Source organism: Lepisosteus oculatus, chromosome 4, assembly GCF_040954835.1.
Source record: "Lepisosteus oculatus isolate fLepOcu1 chromosome 4, fLepOcu1.hap2, whole genome shotgun sequence".
Classification (NCBI taxonomy): domain Eukaryota; kingdom Metazoa; phylum Chordata; class Actinopteri; order Semionotiformes; family Lepisosteidae; genus Lepisosteus; species Lepisosteus oculatus.
Window position 1 is genome coordinate 45,898,042 of NC_090699.1, and position 24,937 is coordinate 45,922,978.

General features: G+C 43.7%; 2 protein-coding genes and 1 long non-coding RNA gene across 10 annotated transcripts in view; 1 reads left to right on the forward strand and 2 right to left on the reverse strand.

Annotated features, from left to right (window-relative positions):
- Nucleotides 1–10,805, reverse strand: part of sec24c (SEC24 homolog C, COPII coat complex component) — a 33,025-nt gene extending 22,220 nt beyond the window's left edge. For 2 of the 7 annotated variants that reach the window (XM_015347755.2, XM_015347750.2), the window contains exons 1-7: nucleotides 8,474–8,541; nucleotides 7,719–7,906; nucleotides 6,316–6,405; nucleotides 4,745–4,865; nucleotides 3,923–4,080; nucleotides 2,189–2,782; nucleotides 76–212 (exon numbers count right to left, since the gene is read on the reverse strand). In XM_015347755.2, coding sequence (XP_015203241.2) covers nucleotides 76–212; nucleotides 2,189–2,782; nucleotides 3,923–4,080; nucleotides 4,745–4,865; nucleotides 6,316–6,405; nucleotides 7,719–7,906; nucleotides 8,474–8,526 — 1,341 coding nt within the window. In that variant the 5' untranslated portion in view covers nucleotides 8,527–8,541. Of the gene's footprint in view, nucleotides 1–75; nucleotides 213–2,188; nucleotides 2,783–3,922; nucleotides 4,081–4,744; nucleotides 4,866–6,315; nucleotides 6,406–7,718; nucleotides 7,907–8,473; nucleotides 8,543–10,549 lie in introns of those variants that run through there. The other 5 variants (XM_015347756.2, XM_006630899.3, XM_015347754.2 and 2 more) reach the window with 4 other exon arrangements.
- Nucleotides 10,806–15,535: 4,730 nt separating this feature from the next.
- The window catches only part of LOC102682707 (synaptopodin 2-like protein), a 30,114-nt gene continuing 20,712 nt past the window's right edge, over nucleotides 15,536–24,937 (forward strand). The window contains exon 1 of the mRNA XM_006630898.3: nucleotides 15,536–15,925. Within this exon, the coding sequence (XP_006630961.2) occupies nucleotides 15,824–15,925 (102 nt within the window). The 5' untranslated portion in view covers nucleotides 15,536–15,823. The remainder of the gene's footprint in view (nucleotides 15,926–24,937) is intronic.
- LOC107077414 (uncharacterized) lies at nucleotides 15,921–20,974 on the reverse strand. Of its 2 annotated transcripts, none has more exons than XR_011189466.1 (4): nucleotides 20,915–20,974; nucleotides 17,081–17,922; nucleotides 16,624–16,693; nucleotides 15,921–16,157 (listed from the first exon to the last, which is right to left on the reverse strand). It is a non-coding gene; the product is annotated as an uncharacterized lncRNA (long non-coding RNA). The 2 variants fall into 2 exon arrangements; XR_011189467.1 differs by lacking the exon at nucleotides 20,915–20,974 and adding an exon at nucleotides 19,205–19,389.

Consider the following 24,937-nt stretch of genomic DNA (forward strand, 5'->3'; position numbering starts at 1 on the left):
GCAGAGAAGCACTTATCTCAGCATCATTCTGCTCTGAACTGCAGACATAGGGTCATGAGGTCAGAGCACACTTACCGGACTAGGAATGGAGTCTGGATCCAGGCGCTTCTGCGGTGGCCCTGGAGGGGGTGCAGGCTGAGTCCCAAAATTCTGCTGACCTGGATAGGAACCTGGATAGCCAGGCTGGGGTCCCCTCATCTGCCCGAAAGCACCTTTGAATAGAAAATTTATATTCAGCAGCTTGGCCTGTTTTAAGGTAACAGATCAGATTTTCAACATCCCATTTTTTTTAAACAACCACAAAAGAAAATCTAGTTCTACTTAATAGTTTACTTTTCAGTCTATGTCCATCTTAAACATATATATACATGCTCTGGGGCAGCTCGGTGGGAGAGTGGGTAGCATTGCGTTAGGGCCCTGGGTTCTATTTCTGGAGTGCTTTCTGTGTGGAGTTTGTATGTTCTCCTCAGGTTGGCATGGGTTTCCTCCAGGAGCTCACAGACCAAAGACCCCACAATCTTCTTATCTGTCGTCAGATGCATTATCCATTACGCCACTGGCCCCTCCCATAGTCCAAAGACGCACTGAGAGGTTAATTGGCTTCTAGGAAAATTGGCCCTGGGTGTGAGTGCTTCAGTGTCTGTGTGTGCCCTGTGATGGACTAACGTCCCGTCCAGGGTGTACCCTGCCACGGGCCCGCTGCTTGCCAGGGCTTCAGCTCTCCTCCAACCCTAAATTGAAGGAAGCAGTTAGAGAATGGATAGATATATGGGCTGTGATCTAAAAACAAACTTGATATATGCCCTTGTAATATTACACTAGACTGACTTTCAGTGCGGTAAGAATAGTAACGCTTATTTTTTGCTTGAGTTCTGAATTATGGAGATATTCTCAAATGCTTCTAATGTTGAATTCACACAGTTCTCTCATGTTACTCCCCTTGCGGAAATTCATCTTTTATTCTTTCTTTATGGAAAACTGAACTACTCTCCAAGTCACTTGAATTAGTTCGAAGGTGTAGAGGCAGGATTATAGCAAAATCCAACTGTGTGCTTCCGAGTGCCAGGCACACAGAGAAATGACCGAAAGGCCACACCAGAAAGAAACGCACAAGAAGCGTCACAACTCGTCGTTCTGTAACTGAATCCTGGATCACCTATCCTGCAGGAAACCTGAGACGCATACAGGGAGCATCCTCTGGAGACTGGAGAAGAGGCCTGCTTCATCACGGAAACTTACGCTGGCCAGATCTGGTTACAGGCACTACACTGTTCGCCACGACAGACCTGTACTCATCAGAATCACACTGCAGCCCTTCATGAACAACACCAAATTCCGATTTGATCAGAGGGAACTGCCCTTCTGAAGGCTAAAGATGATTTCAGAAAATCTTACCAAGACGTCAAATATTTTGTTTACAAATAATGTTAAAAATAGCTCATGAAACTATGCAGCAAGGACTGAAAGCTTTGAAAAAGTTCAACTCTGTGAGCATGAGGGGTTAAACCCTCAGAAATAAGGATGTTACATGTCATCACCATTCATGATTATTATTTCATCAATGGTATATTTCACTTTTTAATGTTGATTGCATGAATAAGAGGAGCTTATTTATGCGCATCAAAATAAGCAGAACCTCAATATCCTCCCTAAAATAATTGTAAGAAATTGATGTGAGCTCAGTAGTTAAGCTATGTCCCATGTATAGGCGTTTAGACTATAAAAAACAGGTAATACTACTTCTCAAAATTAACCTAGTCTAACAAGCCTAACACATCCACTTAAACATCCCTGCAATAATACACTTTTTTGTACTTATTAAATGGTTCAGGTGACTGAATTAAAACAATAGTCAGAGTCAGAAGGTTTGTCCATGTTTTGCAGGTTTTGGGTGGCTGCAAGGCTCTGACATAGTTTTACCCCTTCATAAAACTAAATGTTGTTTTGGGTTCTGATCAATCTGAACATCTTGAAAATACTTCCGTATGTGGTTAAATGGTGCAGTGTCTGGATGAGGACTTCTTGGGTAAGGGACATGTTTTATCACTTTCAAACAACTTTAAAAGCTGCACTCACAATGAACACTCTGGTAGTCTGTAGGTCAATATCGGTCTTAAGCAGAAGTGCCAGAAAGGAATACCAGTTTGGCTGTTGAAATTAATGGCACTGTACGTGTAGGGGGCCTCACCGTTCTGTTGGGGCTGGTAGCCCTGCAGGCCTGGCTGTTGAGGGGGCCCCTGCAGGCCTGGCTGTTGAGGGGGCCCCTGCAGGCCAAGGGGCTGCTGAGGAGGGCCAGGGGGCATCCCAGACATGCTTGGTGGTGTAGAGCCTGAAGACATGTGATTGGCCTGTGACAACGGGGGTCCTGACATAGGCTGGCGAAGAGGGGGTGGCCCCTGCATCCCCGGAGGTCTGGGGGCACCTCCAGGGGGTGGGAAGCCGCTGGCGGGAGAGGGGGCGGAGTGGAAGGGGGAGTGCTGGGACACAGAAGGCTGAGGAGCTGGGGCACCAGTGTAGGGAGGCTGAGAGGGCGTCTGGGGGGCTCCAGAGAAGCGGGGCTGGGAGGCCGGGGGACCCGAGGAGAACTGGGCCTGAGACGAATGGGGAGCACTAGTAAAAGGAGGCTGCGAAGGAGCTCCTTGGTAGGCCTGCTGAGAAAGAGGGGGCGCTGCAGAGAAAGGAGGCTGAGCGGGTTGTGAGGTGGGGGCAGAGTGCAGTGGGAAAGAGGGTGGTGCAGGGGATGTGAAAGCAGCAGAGGTCTGAGCCTGAGAGGATGGCGCAACTGAAAGAGAAGAAAACTTAATCAATTGAGGAAATGATGTGTGATGTACAACCTCATCTTTACAAGAAGGTGCTCAACCATGCAAGAGTACAAAAACACAAAGTAGTGACTTCAGGTCTGATATAAAGGACATCAATGAATGAAACCATTTCCGAAGCCATAAAACCTACTGGTTCAGAGAAACTGAAAACATGTACACAACAGCTGAACAGAGAACATTACCAGGGGAGCAGATCCAAAAAATTCAAAAATTCCTCACAATCAACACAAACCAGAGGGCAGATGTGGAAAATAGGTGGAAGTGCATTTGAAACTGAGAACAGGAGGCAACTCTGTGGGAGTGTGAAACAAGCTGCTCGGCCATGTTGTTGAATTCAATACCCTTCAAGAAATGGCTTGATGAGATCCTTGGACCAATTAACTACTAATTACCAAAAAGGAAGTAGGTTAGATGGGCTGAATTACCACCTCTTGTTCTAACACAAATGACTGTGATACACAAGTACACATCCACAAAGAAAAATGTAACAAGTGCATTTTTATCATTTATTAAATAATCAAAAGTAACTTTTGGGAAATCAAATTATTTAAGAATACACTATAAGAGCTTGATCTGCATGAAAGGTACTGTCACCACATTGTTTTTGCTTTTTCTTAGTGTGAAACAAAAAGGCTGCTAAGAAATTCTGTCTGTGAGTCAGTCATTTAAAATAGTCAGGTGACATCCTAAAAATATCTGAGATGCAAATACTAAACTACAATGTACATAATGGCTTGGAGGAACTGGACAGTCTTCTTCAAATAGTTTAGACCTGTTGCTATAGAGTCTTGACAACAACACGAAAGTTAATTACTAAACATAAGCAAAATATATACCGCAAGTATACACTTAAAGTGCAAAAGTGTTTCCTTTTCAGAGCAAAAGAATGTGAGATGCCTTATAGTAAGCACTGATTAAGAACAAGTGCTTATTTAAGCATTTCTATGGGATTATTTAAAGGTTTTTAGTAAAATGCAAACTCATGCAAGAATGTTTCCTTTCATTCAGAAGTGAAGAAAATTGCACAAACCCAAGCTGATAATATTTATAGGTAGATTTAGTGCAATAAAGATCCCTTGTATTGGCTCTCTGGGACATACCATAACCTGGGCCAGCCGGGGAGCTGATGTGCATGCTTGCCATCTGATTGGCCACCTGCTGTGCGCTTGTGGGTGGAGCTCCATACTGCTGGTGGTATGGTGGCTGCGTACCAGCAGGTGGCGCTGCACCTGGGACATACGGCTGGGAAACTGGCGGCCTGTCCAAAAGCAAGAATCAAGTCATAATACACACATTACCAGCGGAGTGGCTGACAAACAGAAAAATCAAGTGAATGACAGAGAATCTGGAAAGCTCCTAGCTCATTAGCATTTGAAAGGAATTTTAAAGGAAACTTTTGTTATTTTAAATTTAAGTCCAATGAAGGAATGTATGGAACTTTTCCAACCACTTTATTCAATACAGGGTCACACAGAGCCAGAGCCTATCCTGGCAAGCAGGGCTGGGTACACCTAGGACAGGACACCTGTCCATCACAGGGCACACACAGGCACAGATACACACCACACAAGGGCCAACTTTCCCAGAAGCCAATTAACATAGCAGTATGTCTTTGGACTGTGGGAAGAAACTGGAGCACCCAGTGGAAACCCATTAGCACGGGGCAAACATACAAACTCCACACAGATAGCACTCTAGGTCCAATCTATTTTCAGTGAATACAATCCTTGGCTACAGGGTCAGAAGCCTACTTGTTTCCCTGACACTGGGCCCTTAATTACCACATTGAACTTTCTGCTTATTTGGAAAGGGATTCAAGAAACCTGGAAAGCCTGCTGGACAGCACTCCCTGGTGTCAGAGTAGGGTAGGCATGGTCCAGGTACAGACAACAGCAGGTCTGCAATGTGCTGTCGACACTCACCTTTGTGACTGGCTGGTCACGGTGGGGGGTCCGTTCTGCACCTCCCCTGGCCCATACTGGTTATAGGTCTGGGGGGCGGAGACTGGGGGTGCCCCTGAGGTAGGGGGCGGCCGCATTGGACCTAAACAGACACAGAAGACAGCCTTTAAAAATATATATATATGAAACTCAGCATGGGTCACATTTTTGCATTGAGATATTTGCATTCTGCCCCCCCCCCTCAAACCAGGTTTTTCAAGGCTAACTCTTAAGGTTGATTTCATATCGCACTTAATAATAACCAAGATAAATACATTGACTATGGCTCCTTTTAAGCTTGTAAATAAGAACGGATAACACAAAATCAGTACAAGGTACTGACCCCACAGAGTCTGATTACAGGAGAGGTAGTCTTATTCTGAAAAGAGCAGGAAAACTATGTAAGTATTTGTTTTTTGACTTTAAGAAAAAGGGAATGCACAATTTCTCAAACTAACATGAAAACCACTAGGCTAACAGCTCCACATAAATACTTGTTGACTGTGGATTCTTAGATCAATACACTTTTCTGTACTGATCAAACATTTCAGCCAGGGGGTCTCAAACTCAGTTCCTGTAGGGCCTAGTGTACCTGAAGAGTCCAACAACAGTTTCTTACAGACATTCAGTCAGTTCCACTATATAGCGCTGTGAATTCATGCAATAATTGGATATAATGCAGATAACCTGAATTGATTACAACTACAGTTCTGTACAACGCAATCCAGTGCATATAAATGAGTCAGTCCCACACGAGCTGAAACAAACAGGTATGCAGTTGCCTGCAGGAAGTCGATGTAAAATCACACCCAAAAGTAACCGTTTAGATTAGAAATGTCTTGGATGAAAAAGGTTTTTACTTTAAAAGGTCCATCCTCAAGATCCATCCTCCACCTTCATTGCATTCTCTCACCCTACGTATTTCTCAAGTGCTACCTTTCCAATCGCTGGGTGACAAAGCTGTCACGCCACACCTGCCCTGTGCACAGTTTTCAATGTTTTCGTGGTTGTGTTCAACGAATGAATACGAAAAAACACGATTAAATAAACCATTACAACTAAGAGCAATATTCAAAATTGTATATAAAACATTTCAATCACGATGGCTTTTTCTTGACATCTACACCTTAACCCCTTCATTCCCATTAAATATATGCTTATTATAACAAGTATCTTCAGGAATGCAACGATCTTGTTACAGCGGAACTGACTGTGCGTTGAATTTTTATTGAGGTCTTCCACCTTATTTTGTTACTCAAAACATTTCCTTCATCAAAGGTACAAGCACCTACAAAATACTTCATAATAGAAGTACTACAAAAATTCACTTCATTTGCCCAGCTATTTAAAACCCCCCAGAACTGCATTTGAGACCCCATCTTTAACATGTTTCCTTCTGAGCAGCAGCCCAGCAGGTTAATGCAGCAGGAATACTAAAATACACTGAGAAATTCCTGATGAACTCGAAACAGGAATGCCCTGTTCGGAACAGCAGGGAAAGAGCTGCGAGGCAGGAGTGCAGTGAGAGTGGGCAAGCCCAGCACAAGAGTTACCTAAATCAAGAGGACAGGAGGAGGCAGACAGGTCAGAAACTAGAGCAGCAGGAAGAGCCTTAGAGGAAAAGCCTGAATAAGGAGAATATCCTGGAACACAAGAAAACAGCACCCAAGAAAAAAAAACAACAAAACATCATTTTATTGACAATCTGCAATGTTCATATAACCTCTACCGCTGCTTCACCTTTATATGGGGCAGGGATTATACTATCTCTATTGCAGACTTGGAGACATGTCCCCACCAAATTCACACTTTCCACAAGCCGAGTGGGTGCAGCATCCTAAAAGTCTTGAATTTTACAGCTCTTGCTTTTTAAGGCAAGAATCTCACAACCGTATAACGATGTGCGCATGCGAATTAAAAAGACACAGACTTTTAACATTTAGATGCCTTGCAAACTCACATGGGTAACACCAGGAGGAATCAGCAGCAATGACAGAGCTTCAGCTTTCCTCTACGAATTCTTAAATGCATTCCTCTACGAATTCTTAAAGTCACACAGCCGCTTGGGCACTTAGTGATACAATATCAAATGGAATAAAAAGTTAATATTGTTGCTGTATCATTTGCAAAAATAACTTAAAAGTCTGCAAATTACAGCAGTGGATTTTAACCCTGGCCCTTGGTAAACTGCATCCAATTGGTTTTTCATCCCAAATGAGCCCTTAATCACCAGTGCTGATTGGTGCCTTTAAATCATCTGCTTGCTTGTTAAGACTTTTTTTTTCTGCACTTGGGCCTTTATTTTAGAAATACCCTATTAAACTATATCCTTTCCAGTCCCTTCAATATTCATAACACGTGCAGGCCCTCCTCAACCAGCGCATAAATAATTTGCTGCCTTATTTCCGACTAAACAGCTTGTAATACGTGATCAGTCCATAATGAACAGACACAGGACTCGCATACTGTAAGTAGGGAAGTTCTGAAACTTGAAAATTGAAACTTTTTAGGATATTCAATTTAAATACACACCTATAATAGTGAAACTGAATTCCATTGCCCTGCGATTTAGAACTTTGCTGGAGAAAAACCCACCAGACAGTGGTTCCACAGGACTAGGATTGAGAACTACTGCATTATATTAAAATGTCACACTCTACATCATGTAAGCACAGGCTCAGAAGCAGAGAATCTTCTGTTTTTATATCTTTCCATGCTGTTGCGCTGTTGTCTCTGTCTGTACTGACAAGCACTGATGAACAGAGCCCAAAGTGCATGGAGCACTGGAACTGTTGCAAAGGTGAACCCTCATTTCACTATGCAGAACCAAGTCTTGCACGAGTTGTGTTTTCACACCATTGGGAAAGATGCACTTTTACTCATCTGAACATTAAAAAAACATGCATAACTAGTAATAAAAAAAGCACAAACGGCACTTGGACAGAAGTGTTATTACCTTGTGGCAGGGGTCCTTGATGGTATCCAGGATTGGGTCCATTGTAGGGCGCATACTGAGAGGGGGGGCCTGGGGCCACCTGTTGTCCCCCGTAGGCAGGCTGGGGGTACCCCTGGTAGCCAGGCTGTGGCTGTCCGTACGGAGAGGCCATGGGCGCTTGCTGGTTTACATTCATTCTCAGTTCATCCCTGAGACAGACAGAGAGCCCACACAGTAAGACACAGCAATCGAGACTCAACTAAAAACTGTCTTGAGATTGTGATTAGCACTGCTGCCTGGCAGCACTGGGGCCCTGGGTTCAACTCCAGATCTGGTTTGCTATCTGTGTGGAGTCTGTATGTTCTCCTCATGTTCGCGTGCATTTTTTCTGGGCGCTTCAGTTTCCTCCCAAAGCCCAAAAACATACAGGTAGATTAACTGGCTTCTGGGAAAACTGGTCATGGAGTGAGTGTGTCTGCATGTGCCCTGCAATGGACAGGTGACAGGACAAGGTGTACCCTGCCTTCCACCTGTTGCTTGCTAGGATAGGCTCTGGCTCCCCGGCACTCCTGAACTGGAAGAAGTGGTTATATATTATTTTCATGAAGATATTGCTAGGATTAAAGGCCATCACGATTATACTGGAATCTAAAATTCAAAGTCATTTAGAAGACTGTGGTTTCACAATATATCTATGGATGTATATCTTGACAAGCCATAATAGCGACAGAGCTCAAAACCTCAGTTCTGCATATGGTTGAGAGTTTGTGAAAAACCTTCGACTGGGATCTTGAGCAAGGGCAGCCTGATCTCTCCAGTCCATCTCCATTCCCAGTGCGGGTTCCAGACAGGTCTGATCATTGGGTCGCCATAGTCCTGTCTGTGACAGCTGATGCCTATAGAGTTGCACAAGCTATCATTGTCAAGCACATCGCCTAGCTACAGCATTTTTCTCCAGGAACAGAAAGTGGTAATGTAGTTGTGCGCTGTGATTAAGTCACATGGCTTTCATATCTTCATATATGTAACTTCATATCAATTGCACAATTGCATATTGAACAGCATTCAAAACCACCTGAACAAACTTAAGCAGAAGCAGCATGGCATATTCACTTGGTATACATCGTCACAGTCAGACCCTGATGTGAACCACTGGCACAGCCAGATATACCAAACCTCATCAGCCCAGCCTAGAGAAGCACCTGGAGCAGACAGGCCAGGACTGCTACATATACACTGCACATTTCCATCAGCCTCACCGCACACCAGAGCTCCGCACTCTGCGGGGTGAGCCTTGTTCAGCTCTACATGTGCAGAAGACTGTGATGTTAATGCCTAAGTGGTGAAAACATTTCTGAAGCATCAGAACATCACATTAGCAGGACCACAGGTACCAGATCCCTCTCAACTGAGAAGACAACAGAACACAGCCTGCAAAACCATTCTAATAAGCAAAACCCCACAAGGACATTTTACACAACATGAGGTGCACCACATTCTTTTTGCATTGATACTCCCAGCTACAAATTTGCAGTTTTTGTTATTTAACTTCAGATTGTTGTGGTCCACAAGCACAGCTTAAAGTTAATGAAACTACTGTATCCAGGTGCAAACATGAGGGGGTGTTGGATGCTGCAAGATGTAGCTCATCAGACATATTTCTACTTCAACTCTGCCAAACCTAGGGTGACCACTCACACACTGACCTGCATGCACAATCTGTCTGGATTGTATTGAATACAGAATAAAGATTTCATGAAGATATTGCTAGGATTAAAGGCCACCAAGCTTATGCTGAAATATTAAATACAAAGTCATTAAGAAGACCGTTTTCACAATGTATCTAACTGCCCTCACAGCGATTAAGTCTGCCAAAATTAAAAAAACTTCCCAGCTTTTAAGGAGTAATCGTGTATTCTTTACTCACAACGCCACAGCTGAGCTGCACCCTTTGAAGACCAGATCAGCAAATCAGCGAGTTGAAAGAGCAAAGAGAAGCGAATGTGAACATTTTTCTACCAGACTTTGGTATTGCAAAGAGAACGCGATCACCCCGAACTTCCTGTCTTCGCGGCAACTCGACGGTTAGAATGAACTTTAGGTTTATCGTCAAATATACGCAGTAACCGGTTCAAAGCCGACTGCTGTCATGTCTGAAGCGTCCAACACACCACGGAAACATCCAGTTTGCATCTTAAGTTTAAAGCACCTGTACACACATGTACAGGTACTTCGCTGGCTTGACGCAGGTGACACCCATTACCCGGAGTTCAACACCGATATTCCCGACAGTCTGAAACTCAAAAAACCGATGATGACACTGCTTCACTTTTCTTTGGTCGCTGTAAGGTGGTAGTACAGCTTGTTTCCCAACAGGCCTGCAGAATGACCCATTTCCAACGCCGTGTATACACACCCGTTAAAGGCAATGTCTAACAGTTTATCTCTTCCCTTCAAATTTACAAATGCGGTTTAATCGCCTACGTTTAGAAAGTTCATGCGTTCAATGCCAGCTCGCAAGACATTAATCTGAAGTCAAAAACTGTTAATAAGTAACATACACCGGTTACATGACAAACTGTATTTTGCCCCAAATACTGTGTACCAAAACACGACCAGCCTGAGGCGAATAGCCAGTTAAGTGCTAGGATCACACTGGTAGGGTGAAATTCACTATGCACAGCCCAGCTAGCGGGTCTACGGTTACTGTATGGGGAGAAACCTCCCTCCGGTTCACAGTCGGGCCTACCCACTGGGTTGCACAGTGACACACGGGGAATCACCGGAGCTGATAGTGCTGCTATCCCTTTATTTTTTCTAGGGAATCGTCAGAGAGAGACTTCCGCACCCACCTCCAGCGGGTTCAATGGCGTGGCTAACAAGCCCAGCAGACTGCGCTGTCCCTCGTCGTGGATCGGCTTCGGGATGTATCTAGTTTTATCAAGCCGAATTTGTTTTCCTAGGTTCCACTCGACCCAGAGTGAGATCACTGATAATCCCTACCTCGGTTTCTCCTTCGCGGACACACGCACACCGGAAGCTCCGCCGTTGTCTGCCACGTCTGCACCCGGATGCTGCGCCGGCGCACTCGCACACCGTCACCAGCGGAGATACTGGGGTTTCGCGTCCTCTGTTTCTATGCAAACTTTAGGCTTGCGAAGAGAGATAGCAATGTGCTTAACAAAGAAGAACTAACCAAATAGAGAAATTCAGTCATATACCGCCAAAGCCTGATTCTGAAATCTTGTAGTTCTACAATCGAGTTGCGGTGAGTTTGTTATGGGTAAGAAGGTGTAGTAACTAATTCTTTCAGCGGGGTCAGTATTTTCCCACCCGGGGAAAGGAAGAAACGTAGGCGGCAAGTTAAAGAATCTCTCCTGATAAAACAGGTTTCGAGGTGCAACCTGATCAAATCTCGCAGAGATTAGAACCGGCGGCAAAAACAGGCAGTACAAACCACCTATACATTTGTACCAAGAACTATAAATGTTCCATTTATAGTTGGAACGGAAATCTATGTGGTACTACCAAATATTTAATATATCTTTATTTTATATACCTTTATAATAATATAATTCAATCGCAGCTTGATACATTATATAAAAGGACGTGTGTCATGTGGTTCTTGGTTTCCAGCAAAAGCTACAACAAATTCTGGGTCTCCAAGACCAGGACTGGACTCCAGCTTCTCTTGGCTCCCAGGTATCCAGTTGTAATACCATACATCTGAACACAAGAAAGGCAATAAACAAGAGGAAGTCATTTGGCCCATTGAACTTGATTGGTAGTTAGTAGATAATTGATCTGCTCCCAGTTTTAAATGCACTTCCACATAGTTTCAGCTTGCGTCCATTTGTACACACAAATCTGAGTAAAAAACTATTTTCTGATGTCACATAGGAACTCAGTAATTGATTTTTGGGACAAGGAATAAGGACCCTTCAATGAGTATGCAAGTAAAGCTACATCAGGGGACAGAGACAGTGCTTATTTTGGAATGGGAGAGGGAATCAAAAACAGCAGATGACCACAGGGGTGCTGGGGATGCTTTTATCATCTCTATCACTGTTAAAAGACGGCTGTGTCTTTTAAAGAGATTTATTAATAATAATAATTGCTTACACTTATATAGCATTTTTCTGGACACTCCACTCAAAGCACTTTACAGGTAATGGGGACTCCCCTCCACCACCACGAATGTGCAGCATCCACCTGGATGATGCAGTGTCAGCCATAGTGCACCAGAACGCTCACCGTATTAGTGGGGAGGAGATTAAGCCAATTCATAGATGGGGATTATTAGGAGGTCATGATTGGTAAGGTTCAACAGGAAATTTGGCCAGGACACCGGGGTTACACCCCTACTCTTTTCGAGAAATGCCCTGGGATTTTTAATGACCACAGAGAGTCAGGACCTCGGTTTTATGTCCAAAGAACGGCACCTGTTTACAGTATAGTGTCCCTATCACTATAGTGGGGCATGGACCTCAGAGTGAGCACCCCCTGCTGGCCCCACTAACACCTCTTCCAGCAGCAACATTAGTTTTTCCCAGGAGGTCTCTCATCCAGGTATTGACCAGGCTCACACCTGCTTAGCTTCAGTGGGTTGCCAGTTGTGAGTTGCAGGGTGATATGGCTACTGGCTTTTTAAGGATGCAGTAGGGCTGTCCTGCCCTACTGAAGTGTTGCTGGCCTGGGGGTGTGGCTCCTCCTGCAAAGCTGATGCACAATCTGTCCCAGGAGTCTGGGGAATGTGGCCACAGAGCAACAGCTTGGTGTCATCAGACATTACCTAGGCCCAACCCTCTACTGACCATTTACAAAACCGTTCCCCAGTTAATGAAAGCAGCAGGAAAAATTGTGTTTAAACACTGTTAGTGAGATGCAATGAAATATCTGTGAGCTGCATAGCTGTGTCATATATTCACAAAGTGTTTTGTACAAATTAGGTTTAGCATTATTGTGTTTCTTAAGGCTATGAATGTCCACAGAAGCTACATTAGTTCAGAATGAGATACTCATGTGTGTTCTACTTCTTGCTTGGCTTGCTAGGCTCCTGGTCTGGCTCCTCCGTGACCCTGAATTGGGAGAAGCAGTGAGAAAATGAATGGATGTATTTTATTCCTTTTAGATGGAATGGTAGTAAACAGTGTGCTTAAAAAACCCTTATGAATACAGTCATGCCTTTGTCAGCCAGTTGGAGGCAGCACAGAGTATCCCAGGAAAACGAGCTCAACCCCAGCAATACCATCTCCAACCCCCGTCTCCAATAAAACCTGTTCCGAGCCAGGTGGGGTGGTGCAGTGGCCACCAAGGCTGGCAGAGGAATCCAACTCTGTTGGGCCCCTGAGCAAGGCCCTTAATTCTAACTGCTCCAGGGGTGCTGTATACATGGCTGACCCTGCGCTCTGACCCCCAGCTTCTCTCCCTGCCTGTGTGTCTCATGGAGAGCAAACTGGGGTTTGCAAAAAGACAATTTCCTAATACAAGACATTGGACATGGCCAATAAAGTGATCATATGTTACTGTATGTATGATTCTTCAAAATGTGCTCACTCCTCTCCAAGTCCAGAAGTTTAATTCACCGGGTGAAGTAACTGCACCCTTTCAGGCACAATCTAGTTGCTGCCCCTCAGGAGGCCCCATGTCACAGCCCTCCACTCTGAGTCCACTCACACCAGCTGGCATCAGCCTTCTATTCCTCTTGTCCCCTGCCAGCAGGGGCTGACTGAGCACTCGTCGCCATGGCAGCTGCCCTCCTCCCAACAGGGCAAAAATAATTTTGTCTGGTGAACACCACTGATCCTGCACCAGGGGGGTCTGATTTACAGCACAATAAATAAACCAAAATCAGCATGTGATAATATTTCTATATATTTCTATTATTTCTATTCCATCTTAAATATTAAGGATAAGAATGTTTTGTATACCTATGTATATGCATCTTATTATCCAAAATAAAACAACTTAAACCCAACCAAACAAACCACAACTTTCAGTGACACACAATATTGAATAGTCTCAAGTCTCTCTGCTACTACACTGTATTAAGCACAAATATTGACATCTTCTGGTTTTGCTAACATTTAACCCCCCTTCAGATTCCCTCATAAAAGAGTTCAGTTTGAGCATTTCTGTTATGATTATAAATATTAACTTTAAAAATTGTGTATTCATACATTTATAAGTCAATATAATAGGACATTGAGCCTGTCCTCTCTGGACAGCCAGGTCAGTCTGTGTCTGGTTTCTTTGACCAGGCTGCAGTTACTGAGCTTATCCTGTCCTCTCTGGACAGCCAGGTCTGTCTGTGTCCAGTTTCTATGTTCAGGCTGCGGCCACTGTGACTGTCCTCTCTGGACAGCCAGGTCAGTCTGTGTCCACTGACCAGGTTGTGGTCACCAAGCCTATCCTCTCTGCACAACCAGATTTGTCTGTATCCAGTTTCTATGTCCAGGCTGTGGTCACTAAGCCTTTTCTCTCTGGGCAGCCATGTCTGTCTATGTTGTCTAGTTTCTATGATCAGGTTGGGGTTCTGAATTTGTACTTTGTCAGAGTAACATATTTGGGTAGTGTTTATCATCTTTTAATCATGGGAGCATTCCAGTTTGTGTTGTGGGTGAGGTAGTATTGTTTGACTTGTGCTATGATCGGGTTGACTCTGATTTGCAGTGTATTAGCTGTACTGTCCTGAGGCTGGCTGGTGTCAATGTGGCTCCGGGCAGTGAGTTTTAAGACCAACTGGCTGAGGGGGCTCTTGTCTGTGCTCAACAGGGCCTTGTGGTGGTAGGAGCTCTGGTTACTATTTTTTAGGTGTAGCCAATATTTTATTGCTATTTTCTGTCCTGCACTTCATTGGGTGTTTTTTTTTTCACACCTAGATAATGGTTTCACATAACTCTCGGTGAAGGTACTTCCATAGGGCGTTTGTTCCATTTTGTGTATTTCTGGTCTGTAATAGAAGATCACACTTCACCATTGTCTCTTTCTTTTTGTGTCTGTGTGGACTCCAGACTCTCACTGTTCTGTACCTGGAAGCAGCTCGGGGTTCCTGGTGCTGTAACAGAGCAGCCAGACATGCTTCTCTGGTGGGGCCCAGTCTGCACTGCCTGAAGACATAAGAAATAAAAAGGAAAGGTTCCATTAGTCCACTCAGCCTCGGTAAACTGTAGCCAATTGATCTGAGGATGGGCAGCTTAGTGGCACAGTGGTTCTATTAACATGTGGGTTTTGTATATTCTCCCTGTGTTCTTGTGGGTCCCAGGGCTCCTCTTTTCTCCCAACCTCCAAAGACATGCAGGTAGGTTAAGTGGCTTCTGGGAAAATTGGTCATCGTGTGAGTATATGTGTGTTGGTCTGTGTTTTTGTCTGTGTGCTCTGTGATGGACTGGTATCCTGTCCAGAGTGTATTCTGCCCATCCCTGATGTGCCCGTTGCATGCCAGATCAGGCTCGGACTACCCTATGACCCTGAATTGGATAAAGCAGTTAGAAAATTGACGGATGATCTAAGGATCTCAATCAGTCGTTTCCTGAAATATGCCGTTGTACCAGCTTCAACATCATTGTCTCTGCAGCCAAACTAATCCAGACTCTTTATGGCATTTAAGTTTATCTGACTACTGAGGTTTTTTCCAGTCTTTCTTAATCTCTTCGTGCATTGCTGTTCTACTGTGCCTGACAGTCCTCAAAAGAATCACGTCCTTAAAATAGCCCCCCTCTTTCAGCTGCAGGTTGGGAAGGGCTGAGACAAAGCAGTGTCGGGGAGCTGGGCTATTTTTGGAGCAGCTATCAGTGCAGAGGACCAGAGGACAGATTGACAGGGCAAGTGTGGCCGTTAAGGGGTGGGGGGGGGGGGGCTTTGTCACTCCCCCCCCAAGGCAGCACAGCATTCCAAAGTGTTAACAGCTCTTGTCTGAGCTGCTCTCTATTTTAACTCTCCCAGCCCTCTGCACAGAGAGAGGCTCAAGCCGTGTGCCAGCCCAGAGCCTGGGGTACAGACCCGAGTACAGCCAGAGTACAGCTGGGTCACCAAGAGACCCCCCACGATTAGAAATGGCACGCCAGCACTGAGGACGCCTGCACGCAGACGGAGAAACACACAGGGGCAGGCGAGACGGGGCAGCGATGGTGGTCGAGGAGGCGGTGATCACTCTGTCCGGGGGAGCGCCGTGGGGCTTTCGGCTGCAGGGGGGCGCCGATCACAGGAAGCCGCTCCTGGTGGCCAAGGTAGGAGGCTGTGGGAGAGAGAAGCTGGTGGAGTGGAGGCACCTCTCATTTCTGCAGCGAGATTTGTTTTTCAATTTCGAAGTATCTTTGCACGGACACGATCGGCTGGTTCTTCTGGTTCCTTTGGCTGGTCCAGGTCTTTAGCTTGTGCGTCGTTGCTCCAGACACCAAGTCCTTGTTGGGCAGTGAGTGTGGCCAGGCGAGCTGAGGCCATGAGACCTGCAGTGGTCTGCTGGGAGACATTAGCACAAAAAGCTAAAATAATATACCCTGGTGAGGCATCTTATCTTTTATAATAAGCTTAAATTAAAAGGATCAGGGTCATTGACTTCATACAGTATATGATGCAGCATGGTTTCCAATGTGAAAATATGAAGATATTTATTTAGAAAATGGCATTAAGAGAGATTGGCAATAATAACAGCAAATATTTCTCTACACTTAGCTGTAACATCAGTAAGGCTTTAGTAACTTAGCTAACATGCTAGGGGCTAAGAAGTCAGGTGAAAAGCTCTTTGTGGTTGATTTTCAATCCCTCAGGCCAGAAGGTGATTATTATCTTGCCTTATTGACAGCAATTACAGCCAGCCATCATCTGTATTATTAATGTGGTGACCTGGTAAAGTCAGAATTTTGACAGTCACACGTTTTTCAGAGCCAACGATGGAATTTGGAGATTTACCAGGTAAAGGACATACCCTAGGAGAGCAAACATGCTGTTGTAAAGTTCCATAGGGAGGCTCGTGTGTGTCAGAGCAGTGTTTGTACCTGCAGGACAGCAGTGCAGATAGAAAGCAGTCAGGTCGAGTGTCAATAAAGCACAGATTGGCAGAGCAGAGAAAATATCTTGTACCTTATTCAATAAAAAATAATGTGCATTACACAACCATTTCAACAAAAGAATTTCTAACATGTGACCTTTTATTTATATGCATCAAATAGGGGACGCGTGCTGGTGCAGAGGTTAGCACCGCTGCATTGCAGCACTAGGGCGTTATCTGTGTTGAGTTCGCATGTCCTCCCTGTGTTTTCATGGGTTTCCTCTGGGTGCTCAGGTTTTCTCCCTTAGTCCAAAAACATGCTGGTAGATTAATTTGCTTCTGGGAAAACTGGCACTGGTGTGAATGTGTGTGATTTTGTTTCTGTGTCTCTGACCTGCGATAAACTGGCATTCTGTCCAGGGTGTATCCCACCTAGTGCCTGTTCCTTGCCGACATAGGCTCCGGACGCCCCCAGATCCCTGTGCTGGATAAAGCAATTTAGAAAATGGATGGATAGATGCAACTGATACATTACACATTTTATGGTGATGCATGCGCCTAATGGGTTATAAAACACTTGAACCTCTTTTGCCTTTTGCATTTTGTAATATGCAGCTCCTTCCTCTTTCACAAACTGCTGCAGACACCTCTGTAATTCTAACAATGTCTGTCTGAAATAGGTCTGAATTTAATGGGCTTCAGCTGCCATGCCTTGAACAATCGTCAGATAGTTCTCTGAAAAACTGAGATGGCTATTTCATGAAAGAAGTGCAGACATTCCTGTTTAATCTACAATACGAAAGTTTAAATTATGCTGATGAGTTCTATCGCCCCATTCACAAGCAGAAAGCCACTTGTTCCTCTTCCAGGAAGAACAGTGTGAATGTCGGGACAGGATGCTAATTCATTGTGGGGCACACATCCACACGCAGACACTGAGTAAGCTAGACAGCATGTCTTTGCAAGGTGAGAAGACACCCACACAAGCACAGGAGAACATGCAGACTCCACACAGAATGTGTTCCAGTCCAGAATCGAACTCAGGACCCAGGAGTTGTTAAGGAGCAGAGTGAACAGTTGTACTTCCCAGTGATGAAGTGGCTTCTTTAAGAAGTGCAGTGTGGCTCTGTGTTGAGGCGGAAAGCCAGGAGGGTCCTCTCTGTGATTTCATCCCCAGAACAGTGTTATCACTTGCAGGGCGGCTGACTCTTCCATCTACTGGCGCCCAGTCCAGGTCTAGAATGACAAAGGTCACCGTCTCCCAGCGAACCCTTCAAGCACATGAGCTGTCCTCCGACCTCTGTCTGAACCCTGCCTCCCCTCAGAGCTTGTTAGACAAATCTGTGGACTGTTTTAATCGAATCTGACCTGCTCTCTCCAAACCAGGTTTTTCAATGGACATACTGAGTTCTTTTTCCTCTCTTACTGTGATAATTTTACAAAGGGCCTATCTGATATTATGTTTTATCTTAATTTTGTAGGTATGGCCTTTAAATTTGGGGCATTTGTAAGATCAGTTTTACCCCACTTCAGAATTTTAGCTTGCAGATTTACCTTGAAGAGCCCCTGTTTGGAAGAGCAAGTCACAAAACCCTTCCAAAATGAATAGGAAATAACAAACCATTCAAGGACTCTTGAATAACACAAATCTACACACAAAATCAAACCTTTACCTCAGAGTGGTGTAAAACATCTTGTTCCACTGACATAAATGTTAATAAAAGAGATAGTTGAAGTTTATCAAAATAATTTTTGCTTCTAAAAACCTTTGGTCATAAAGACAGTTGTAAGAAACAGTTATCACAGAGGTGCGAGGTTTGTAATGGCCAAATGTTCCCAGCAAATTGCTTTTCAGTCTCTTCCTATCATTAGTCACTCACTAACAGGGAACGTGATCTGATGAGCTGGGTTAAGGCTGGAGCATGAGAGACTAGTTTTACCTAATGGTGACGTGGTTTTACAATACTCATCCTGCTGACAGAGAGTGTTGTCACTGTAGATGAGGGTTTGCTCTCAATTGACTTATCTGGTTAAATAAAGGATTAAATAATAAAACAGGAGTGGAATGTGCATAACCGTGTGAAATCAGTACCTATCATTTTCTCTGCTATGAACGTGATGATGAAAGTGTTGCCCACACAGCAGAGCACATTTCAGATCATACATCCACAGAATAATAACATATTAATCATTACCATGTCACCATCATCTAAAATGCAGCCTTCTTCTTAAAACACCAAAATGCATTCTTTTTTAATCTCTGCTAATTATATCATATACAGCAGGATAGATGTAAATAGGCAGAAATACAGATTGTTAGATTGTAATATTCTTTAATGACCTTTAGCAGAACATAGTAATAACTGCAGTACCCAGTTAATATAATAAACACTGCATACCAATCCTCTCACTTAAACAAGATCAGATGTCATTGTTACACCAGCATCAGATCTAAAATAATGCTAATAGAAAAATTATACTTCCAGGTTTTAAAAAAAGGTTGGAACAAAATTACAACCTGCCGCTGGAACTAATCCTGTGCTTTTAGAGTCTGATGAACGCAGAAACCCCTGGAAGTCAGCCACGATTTCAACTTCTTGCTAAATGGCTGTAACATGTCTGGTTTCAACTTGCAGGAGTGAGTCATTATAAACCAGAGGTCCCCATTCCTGGACGTGGAGGGCTGGTACTGTATGTTTTTCAATCTAGTTGGAATTTCACAAACAGTTCATTATTGTGCTTACTGGACCGGTTTAACAGCTTCTCCCAGCTCTTCAGGTGCTGCTGCCTTAAAGAGACCTTGAAAGCAGGAGCATTGGGCTCTCTAGAACCAGGACTGGGGACCCATGTTATAGATCTCCATCCAGGGTCCTCCACCACTGGTTCTTGACACTCTGGGATCACATGCTTTTATCCTCCCATTGAGCTTTCAGTTACTTGTTTGAACCCACCTTTGAGCAAAACCCTTATGATTAAAGATCTGCTTCACTTGCTCCAATTAAAACAAGTGGAAGGATGGGAATAGGTTGCTATAACTTTAGAATTTTGATCAAATGTAGAATTATACAGAAGAAATCATCCACAAAGCCTAAATCACCAAAGCACAATCCCAAGCTCTGACACACAACCCAGAGATCCAAGGAAAAATTGAGATCTCCAGAACAAACCTCTGGAACACAGTATAGAGATCCTCCTAAACACAACCCCAGTACTTCAGAACACAGCTCACACCTCCTAAAGATAGTCTGGAGCCCCAGAACACAGTCCACAGCTTCAGACCAAAGTCCACAGCTTCAGAACAAAGTCAAGAGCTGCAGAACATAGATCAAACATCCAGAACACAGTCCAGATCTCCAGGACACAGTCCAGAGCTCGAGAAAAAAAATCCACAGCCCCAGAACACACCCTGCATATCCAGAACAAAGGAACAAACCCATAAGGGAAGCCTGTAAGAGAGGAGGTTCTTCTCTACATTAATTATTTTGGCAGCCCTCACTACACAAATATTTCTTAGGATTCCTATCTCCTCTTCAGCATATCCTCTCCCAGGATAGAATATTAATACATGTACAGTAAATATACGCACTCCTCCGAAACGCAGAAGTGTTGACTGTGTGAAATGCGTATTCTCTGATCAGCGTGCTATTCCGGGGGCAGTGAGTCTTGCAGCAGCCAAGCGCAAGAGTCTCTCTTAAGGTCAAGGAAGGCTTTTGCTTCCAGCTGGACTTTGTCTCTCCAACATTTCAGTAGTGCTACTGACAACTGGAGTAGATCAGCTGAGCTCCCAGTCCTACAGAACCCTGACACTCTTCTCCTCTTTGCCTGCTTTAAAAAAATAGCAGGTCACCAACAGAAGTGTAATTATAATGGTTAGGGCTACGGGCAGAAGGTTGGAGAATAATGGACTCCAATCCCAGGTCGGACGCCACTTGTTGCACCCTTGAGCATGGCACTTCACTTACATTTCTTCCTAAGTTCTGTGCTGTACAAATGGAAACACTGCAGTTTGGTGGTGATCAATGGTAACTGTCAATGAGAAATTGTTCTGAACTATACTGATTAAATAAATAATACAAAAACATGAGCTACAGAGCCAGCCAGTGTCTAGGTTCTTAGATAGAGCCCTTATCATTACAACAGTCCATTAACTACTGCTATGCACCCACAACAACAGTGCTCTGTTTCAGAAAGCCTGTCCTGATCACTTTTTTCCCAGCTTCAGACATACCATATGCAGACCCTGGATCTCTTTGTGTACAGGCTGTTTGTTTCAACCACTGCCGTCCTTGTGCACTCCATCTGACATCCACATATTTTTTCTGTTGTAAAAAATAGATTTTGCATCCCCTTTTAAAGAGATTACCACCTGTCTCCCACAAGGGGTTTATCTGAGTTGCGTTTGGCTGAATTTGTTTTCTGTCATGGCTCAGCACAGGTGTGTGTGTGTGGGGGAGGAGGCACATTATAGCTATCCTGACCATATGGTCCCATAATCCCAGCACATTCTGAGATAGGGTAGTGGTTTAAAATGTCCCAAAACTGAAACAAAAGAGTGTAAAGAGCTGTACCTGAGAACTTCACTAAGCTCTGAGCTGAGAAATTGCTCATAGCTGAGAAAATTGGTCACTGTTCGTCTGGTGTAACTGATTGGATCAGGAGTGTGGAGATGCAGGGGATTTATGCTGATCTAAGAAAAAATAAACCAGTTTTTGCATGTTGGATAACTGAAATAAAATATAATGTCTACAATATTGTATATTACCATAATTTTATGGCTAGTAAGTATCATAAAAAGCCAACATTTGCCCTTTCAAAGCAATGATTAGGAACTGAGGTGTTTACAGATCAATAGATGGTTTGAGAGACAATGTTCAGTGATTTCTTTCATGAGGAATGAGGAATCCCCAGGCTAAAGACATTTTCTCCAGTTTAGTGATGCATATTTAAAATAGGGAGATGGATTCCAGTTTACTTTGGAGCATCTGGATTTATAGCAAGAGAGATTTAGTTCTTGGTTTATTTACAGCACAGGATTAACTGTCTTATTGGCCTGTTTAGGCATTACGTACTGTAGGATTTCTGAGTACTGAGTTACTGTAGCAGTCTGGGTTTATGGGGATGTCAGGACATACAGTAGGCCTCTGAGATGCCTTGTTTTGTAAATAGAGTAGTTTGTATATTATGTGTTATTATAAAAAAATATTTATTTATCCTAGTTTACCTCTGATTATCTACTCCTTTGCCAGAGCTGTGCCAGAAAATAAATAACTGATGGGCCCACAAACTATAACAAACACTTGGACACTTGGCATATCTTTAACAACTAGGGGTTATAGATATTTTTAATTATTGATAATACTGCTCTTTATTTTTCTGTATTTTTTTAACCCCAGTTTTTTAACATAACAATTTTGAAAGCAATAGTCTACTATATAGTCATGTCATGTCATTTGCCAAACCGCCTTATACCATACGGTGTATTGGGAAGATGGAGCATACCCGGCAGTTGAGGTCTGTTCCTGGTGTGGTTTGAAAGGCATCACGATCTCATGGCCTTAAGTCAGTCAAGTATTTCAAATAATTGATTGGCTTGAGCATTTGAGCAGCTGGCTAATGTCCCATACGGGCTATTATGCGAGAACAGCTTTAATTTTAATTACAGCTTTTGGTGCTAGCAGCCTACAGCTGCTGGATCTTATTCAACTTTCCTGCAGATCGCCATTGTAAAGGAAATTAAAAATATCTGTGTTACGACCCCGGCCTCCTGGTCAAGCCTTAGAAGAAGGCGTAGACCACACCAAATCAGCTTATCTATTGGTTCACTTATTTTCCGACACACCGTTTCCTCTCACGGTATTTTAGAACAACTTACCTTTGCCACATCATTCAGTATTGCGTTAACCTGTCGAACTTTTCTCCCGGTTAGTGTTTACTTCTTCTTGTGTACCTTCCTGGCTTAGGACGAATTTTTACTTTCGGATTCTAGATTCTAGGATTACGGCTCCGGTTAGGTTACGGACAGCCTCTTTCGTAACAATCTGTAAAAACTAATAATTGGAAATATTTCCAGTGAGGAGGTTAATAATTGAATTAAGTCACCCACAGTCAGTGCAAGAGCTGGAATTTGCCCTGCTGCTCTGTGGTCATGAGTTGGTGGTGCAGTATGTGCTGAGGGAGTGGGTGTGAGGGCAGAGGCCGAGTGATGGTACGTGTTCACTGTCTGTGACACCTTGGTGCTGTCATGTCGGCACATGGCTGCTCCATTCAGAGACAGGAAATGGCGTGCCCCGTGGCGTTCCTCACAGGCCAGGACAGTCCCCTTATCTCTCTCTTCTTGTCCGTCTTGATAACATGCCCATGTCGACTCCCTTTGTCAGAGTGATCGGCTGTGCTGCTCTTCCTTTCATTCCTGTCAACTCTGACCGTACCATTATTGTTATCTTCCCCTCCACTCTCTCTCGCACACGCTTGGTTTTGTGGCAGGTGTAGTTTATCAGTTCTAGCACCAGCAGGCTCTGCTCTAACCAGTTTGTGCTATGAATTGCTAATTTTGAAGAAGCTCTGAAATTTGGGGGTTTATAGGGAAAATAAATTAAAGTGTAAACATGAAGTACATACTCAGCTGTTACTGCATGTACAGTAGGTGACAGGTCCCTGAGATTTTAAGTTAAAATAAAGATCAAGGCTGACTCCCTGGAGTACTGGAGTAGGGATAAACATTAAAACCAAGTGAGAGAAACATTCCACTGCTGCAGATTTAACAACGCTGAAAAGATACTGCCAGGAAATATGATTTTTACAGAATTTGAACATGTGTCTCTCTCATCACGCTGGCTACTGTATATGTCATGAGGTTCTCTAAAATTACACCCCCAGCCTAGAATCTGTAGTGATGGACTCTAGATGTGTGCTTGTGAATATCTGAAGACAACAAACAGTAGACAGAACCCCGTAAAATGTCATGAGGATATAGTAAGCAAAGAAGTCGTTGTCACCTAGACTCCTGCTAGATAACTTATTCAAACATCTTTCTGAACAGTAGTACCCATGTGTACAGTCAGCTGGATTGGTTACCAGTAAGTTTTTGAATTGATTTCAAAGCTTCTGCAATAAATTAGGAATTACATACTCCTACATTCTAAAGTGAATTGTTGATGGTATCATTTGCTGACACTATATAAAACTGAATCTGTATTGTACAAGACAATAGTAATAAAGGAGTGTCCTCGACTAAGTTAGAAATTATTTAACTCATTTGTAGTCTAAAACCACTAAAGGTGGTAACAAACAAAGTTTCATAGTTTTAAAGATGCTATTAGTTGTACAGAATATCTTTTTTTTCAGAACATCTATTAGTTGTCTCTCATGAGGAGGTCCTCCAGATTTGCACAAATGTTCCAGCACTTTAATGAAAACGTACTTGTCTCCAGTATTTTAGCATCTGGAACGATGTGTTCCTGAAACAAATCTGTGGCTGAAACAAAACAGCTCTGGGACCAATGTGTAGTGTGAACCTGTAGGGCTGTCAATATACAAATATACAGCCAGTAACTGTTGCTCTTGGCCAAGGGCCTTTTTAGGAGATCCTGATGGTATAGGATGGGGCCACTTCTTATTCCGACAACCAGCTGGGACCAGGACACTAGGAGGCAGTGTGGGCTAGTGAACTGATGAGTAATTAGAGGCAGGCAGTGAGGATTAGAAGTTATAGCTAAGGAAATGAGAGAGGGAGGCAGTGAGGGTTAGAGGTTAGTAATGAGGAGATGAAGGCAGTGTGGATTGAGATTAGAAATGAGCAACTAAGAGAGGGACGCAGTAAGGACTAAAGTTTAGAAATGAAGCAGTGAGACAGGGAGACAAGTTGTTAGAGCTGAGACACTTTGATATAGTGTGATATAGGCTGATACAGTGGTTAATGGTAAGGAACAGGGAACAGCGTGCCTTACTGAAAACAAATGTGGTTGAATTGATTTTATTCAACTGAAAGAAGCTTGAAATGAATTACTGTGTCATGTCATTGCAATGTGCCTTGGTGATAGTGCTAGGATTTGCACATCTTACATTCAGCACACTCGAGGATTCCACACAAAGCCATTTGTTAGTGTCTCTGGAGAGTCTGTATATAGAGGGCAAAGCAAGCTTTCTGCCTCCTTCTCTCTGGCTTTCAAAGCAAAACCCCTGTGGAAATGTTTTATTTCAGGACTGTAGCAGATGCAGCTGAGCAACTCCTACAGCTAGAAACATCTGACTT